The sequence below is a fragment of the Silene latifolia genome, unplaced genomic scaffold (genome assembly GCF_048544455.1).
Source record: "Silene latifolia isolate original U9 population unplaced genomic scaffold, ASM4854445v1 scaffold_748, whole genome shotgun sequence".
NCBI lineage: Eukaryota > Viridiplantae > Streptophyta > Magnoliopsida > Caryophyllales > Caryophyllaceae > Silene > Silene latifolia.
The window spans coordinates 1-5528 of record NW_027413659.1 but is presented as its reverse complement, the minus strand read 5'-3'; the positions used below and the strand labels follow the sequence as shown (position 1 = coordinate 5528).

Here is a 5528-nt window from a genome sequence, read left to right as displayed (position 1 = left end):
TTGGGAGAACTTGATGTGAGTTTTTCTCGAGATGTGAGATCTCGGTTTCAGAGAAAGCTTAATCTCCAAAACCCTAATTTCAGTGTAAAATGAAATTGTCTAGGTCACAAAAGGAGAGGAGCTCTCCTTTTGTGTGTTTCGGCCAAAACCGAGAGCCCTCATGGGGAAGTGGGCTTCCACTTCCTCTTACTTTTAGCTCGAGGTCCAGTTCGCCAAAATGCTAAAATGTATATGACGGGTTTGTATTATAAACTGTCATCGGTTATCGGCTATTAATACATCGACTAATAACACGGATTAGTTGAAGTATTAATACATGTCCGACAAAGACAATATTGTATAATTAATATTCAATATACATTTTTTTTTTTTTTTTTTTGGTGAAATGTGAAAATTATATTAATAATTAGAAGGTTACATTACAAATTCACCACGAGCAAGGGCATTGAAACCAACAGAAAATTAAACTAGGTTTACATCCATGGCATCCAATGCAAATGTTGAAATTTAGACGTCCATTTCCATGCTTGTCCTCTACTCTTTACCACTGCAACAACATTTTGAACCGCAAACTTTGGATGAACCATTCTGCTGTCCACTCTGCAACTATTGCGAGCAGTCCATATTTGATAAATCATAGCCATGATAGTAGTGATAACTATCTGTTTTTTCATCAAGGAACGACACCTCCACCTTATACACCGATTCGAATATCGATTATCGGGTAGATTGATATCCAACCAATCGCACAACCTCCAAAGAAGAAGCACTAAATCTGCACCTATAGAGCAAGTGATTATGATCCTCCAAATGATCTAAGCACATATCGCAATACCCATCTGATATGATGTTAAATCTGAGCAACCTATCCTTTGTCAAAAGACGGCATTGGATAGCCAGCCAACCTATGATAGAGTGCTTGGGGAGGTTGAGCACATTCCGGATAACGAGGATACCATGGCAGTGCACCGATTACCTATGACCAAGTATACCCAACAGAAACAATTATAAACCCCAAGATTAGTACTCCATTTGCCTTGACAATACCCAGGTTTAAGTATATCTTTGACTTGGCAAATTTTCCTCCAAGTCCAACCGAACTAACCGTAGGAGAATAATCCAACCAATTTTGTCCTTTAATGTACATGTGATTAACCCAACGTATCCATAAATGATCGTTTTCTCGGTAACCACCATACATACTTGCCCAACATTGCCGATTCCGATTTTCCCATTAACAATTCCAAGTCCTCCATACTTTTTAGCAAGACGGACTACATCCCTGCTACTGGGTGGTGTCTTGTGGAACTCATCAGACCCACACCAAAGGTAGTTCCTGCAAATGTGGTTAATCCTGTCCATCACAATGGCGGTATGATAAAAATACGAGTCCAAAAGCTATGTAGTTGAGACAAAAAAAATGAACTAGCACAAGTCCTGCCAAAGATAACTTAACTTCCTCCCCGCACCCCAACCACGAATTCTCGGACAATCTTCTCAACTAGCCTAGAACAATCACCCACTGCCATTCTTTTATACGAGATTGGAATACCAAGGTATCTCGAAAGGAAACGTCCCTCTTTGAACCCGAGATATCCTTAAGACATACGAACATCAAAGCACTACTCATACCATTGAAGTAAATATCGGACTTCTCGATTAATCTCCAAACCCAAGCTTTAGAAAATGTAGCAAATGCTCGAAGGATAGTGATAATGGAAGTCTTGTCACCCCTACAGAACATTAGAAGATCATCTGCAAAGCACGGATGATTCAATCTAATTGCTTTCTACGAGAGAGGATGGTAACTAAACTCCATAGAATTAGTAACATAAGCCAAAATCCTGCTAAGGTACTCCATGCAAATAGTAAACAAAAGAGGGGACATGGGATCACCCTGCCTAATCCCTCTTCTTCCTTGGAAATACCCAAAGTTTGATCCATTAAGAGACAAAGTATACCAAGGAGTGGTAACACACTCCATAATCCATTGAATCATTTGGTCTGGGAATTTTAGAGCCTGCAACATCTGCTTGATAAAATCCCACTCGATAGAATCATACGCTTTTTTGAGATCCACCTTCATCATACAACGAGGAGAACAAGCCTTCCTTTTATACAATCTTACAAGGTCATGGCAAATGAGAATATTGTCAACTATGTCTCTCCCTTTAATGAATGCACTCTGAGTCTCACTGATAATATCAGGTAGAACAGTAGCAAGTCTAGTGCAAATCACTTTAGAGATAATTTTATAAACCACATTGCAACAAGCAATGGGTCTAAAATCTGCCACTGTAGTAGGCCTAGCCTTCTTTGGGATGAGAGTAAGTGTGGTGGAATTGATCTGCTTGAGCATTTTACCAGAGGAGAAAAATTCCTGTACTGCCCCAATAATATCATTCCCAGTGACATCAAAAGAATCTCTGAAAAACTGAGAAGAAAAGCCATCAGTCCAGGTGCTTTAGTAGCGGTATGGATCAAGAGCATCTTTAATTTCCTTATCAGTCACAGGTGATGTAAGAACAACACTGTGAGCATTGGTTACCAACTTCCCCTGCTGGACAGTGCCCTTATGGACCTTAGTAACCCTCCTGTTAGACCCCAATAGAGACTTATAGTAACAAATAAAAGCCCCCTCAATTGCAGAGGGAGTAGTATGATTGTTACCCTCCAAATCATGAATCCCCAAAATTCTATTGTGCATCCTCCTAGCCTTGATAACACTATGGAAATAATGGGTGTTATCATCACCTTCACTTAACCATTGAGCTTTAGCTTTCTGGGATAAGAAACTCCTCAATGCCCCTTCCCTATCTCTGTAAAGGTCAGTAGCCTCCTTCACTTGTTGTTGGAACCCAAGATTAGTAGGATCAAGCTGCAGCTGACCTTGCATCCTGTGAAGGTGAAGCAAAGCCACCTTGGAAGAAGTCTCAATACCAGCATATGCTTCAGAATTAAGAGCCTTCAAAGGTTTCTTGAGCAATTTCAACCTTTTGGCCAACTGAAACATTTTAACCCCATACAAAGGAATACTCCACACATCTTGAATGATTTTCTGAAAACCAGGATCCTTGCCCCACATATTAAAATACTTGAACGTGGTCTTGTTCCTTGCAACATCGAGTTCGAGTCATGGTACAAGGACAATGGTCAAATAACCCTTCAGGGTGAAACATAGTAATGGTGTTAGGAAAATGAAGGAGCCACTCATCAGTCACTAGTGCTCTATCAATTCTACTAAACTTCAGGTCCCCTACCTCCTGTTTATTGGTCCAAGTGAAAAAGGCACCCTGAGCAGGGATGTCATTCAGTCCACACACATCCACACACTCCTGAAACTCCCTCACTTCAGCAGCAGATACCTCAGATCCTATTCTTTCATTCATAGCCAATACATTATTGAAATCACCCATAACTACCCATGGCCCATTAATACAACACTTCATATTTTTAATAGATTGCCATAAAATAGCACGATCAGCAAGTCTATTAAAACCATAAACCATGGACATCCACCACACAACACCAGTAGGCAGATAGGTAACTTTAGTATGAATCACCTGAGCCTCACTCCCTAGAACATCAACAGCATAATTACCAGAATCCCAAAGAATCCATATTCGACCACCCTCATGACTATCATTATTATGCACCATAGCCCATTGAGCCCCAATGCTCTGATGCACTTTATTAATAGCAGAGCTCCTAACTCTAGTTTCTAAAAAACCAAAGACTCCAATATTATTCGAATGCAAAAACCATCTAATATCCTTATGTTTATTTACACTATTCAGACCCCGCACATTCCAAAACCCAATGCTACCCATTCTTAATTAATGTGCTAGGACCAGCCATGTCCTCCTCTACCACTTTCCTATACTGAACTGAATGTTCCAAAACCTCCAGAAAAGTCCTTCTCCCAGTGCCAGTGCTCATACCACCCTGCCTTGAGAATTTGGTAAGCACCCTTATAGGTGAGAAAGGGGTGAAAGCAGCTGGTTGAGGAGTAACTAAACCTCTGGGAAGCACAGACTGAGAACGAGGCTGCACAACTAATGGCCTGACAGGTGGGTTTGGTGCAGGTGGAGCAGGTACACCAACAGGTTGTTGTGCCCTTGCTTTAGGCACCCACACTTTCTTCACATGCTGCACAGGCTGTTGTTTTTTCCTGCAATCTCGAGCCAAATGCCCAACTCCTTTACAATCAGCACAAATTGTTGGTCTCCATTCATAGTGAACAATTTGCCTGTGGGTGACATCAAGTTCATCAGTAAACTCAATCACATCAGGTAAATCTCCACCCATCTTAACCTCAACCATTACTCTCGCATGCCCAATGAAAGTTTTCAATTGAGTATTGCTGTCACTACGAATTGGCTTTCCTACCAATCCTGCAATCTTCAGCAACGCATTCCCCCAAAACTTCAGAGGAAGCCCATAGAATCTAATCCAAATAGGCACCATATCAACTGCTTCACGAACCAATTTAGCAGAAGGAGTCCACTCCTTAACTACTACAGGTTTATTATCAAAAAAAACAGGCCCAGATTGTAATACTCTTAACTTCATTTCTTCCGTTTTGAAACGAACCAGGAATATACCGTTCGAATGAAACGAAATTCGATCATACTCAGTATATCCCCAGACCCGCTTCACAAATCCATCAATGATTTTGAACGGTGGGTTAGCACCCAACACGTAATCAAAGATTACCGCAAAGAGACCGAATTCTAATTCGCATCGAGTGTCAAGACTAGTCAATCGCAAAGGACTTACCCTATCGATGTTGCGAACCCGGCGAGACTTCGTCCATACGCTCCCATCATCAGAGTCTTCCTCCGCAATTGATTCCATGCCATTACTCAGTGAGAAAGGTCTGATTTCACCATCTGCATCCAAAACGTGATCATCAAGTTGAATATCAACCTGAGGATCCTCAATTTCAGTAGCAAGACGTTGAAACCTAGAACCCGATTGATTATTATGTGAATTACTACTATTAATCTGTGTTTTTGGTGTTTTTTTAGAATTATTATTTGTTATTAATCTAATCACTCTACTAGATTTAGGTTGATTACGTTTTTGACGAGCCATTGCTAATCAAAATTGAATTCCCCTAAATCGTCCTTCTCTCTAAGTTGTACGTTCATCTCTCTAAACGAATTATTATCAGAGTAAATGTTTATTCAATATACATTTAATTAAATATAAAACGCTTATATTTAATTTTACGAATTAACTGGTTAATTCGCCTTAGCTCATAATATTTAATCCGTATTAAATATAATATCTCAACATCACATTTTTGACTAATTACTAGTCAAATAACTCGACTAACCAATCGTTAGTCAAAATTGGCATCTATATGACAAGATTTTCATACCGTCACATCTCTCAAACGTATCCTATAGGTGTGACTTTTTAGGACCAAGATCACCGCCATCTCGTATGACAATAACGTCAAACTTATCTAGCAAGCCAACCGTTATTGATAAACGTGGATCAACCGATAATAATACAAAAAG

At 40.0% G+C, this 5528-nt stretch overlaps 1 protein-coding gene across 1 annotated transcript; it reads right to left on the bottom strand.

The window, feature by feature from the left end:
* Window positions 1-865: 865 nt before the first annotated feature.
* On the bottom strand, window positions 866-5097 carry LOC141640239 (uncharacterized). Its single transcript, XM_074449092.1, has 7 exons — window positions 3852-5097; window positions 3096-3721; window positions 2549-3004; window positions 1815-2434; window positions 1553-1733; window positions 1204-1398; window positions 866-976 (listed from the first exon to the last, which is right to left on the bottom strand). Exons 1-7 carry the CDS (start codon window positions 5095-5097, stop codon window positions 866-868), a joined length of 3435 nt encoding a protein of 1144 aa, XP_074305193.1.
* Between the last annotated feature and the right edge of the window lie 431 nt (window positions 5098-5528).

Excerpts from the sequence above, each read along its gene's own strand:
- LOC141640239 (XM_074449092.1), bottom strand. The coding sequence starts at position 5,097 with ATGGCTCGTCAAAAACGTAATCAACCTAAATCTAGTAGAGTGATTAGA. Across the intron at positions 1,734-1,814 it reads TATGTTACTAATTCTATGGA|GGGTGACAAGACTTCCATTA; the intron begins GTTTAGTTACCA and ends AATGTTCTGTAG. Across the intron at positions 1,399-1,552 it reads TTTCCTTTCGAGATACCTTG|CTTTTGGACTCGTATTTTTA; the intron begins GTATTCCAATCT and ends TCAACTACATAG.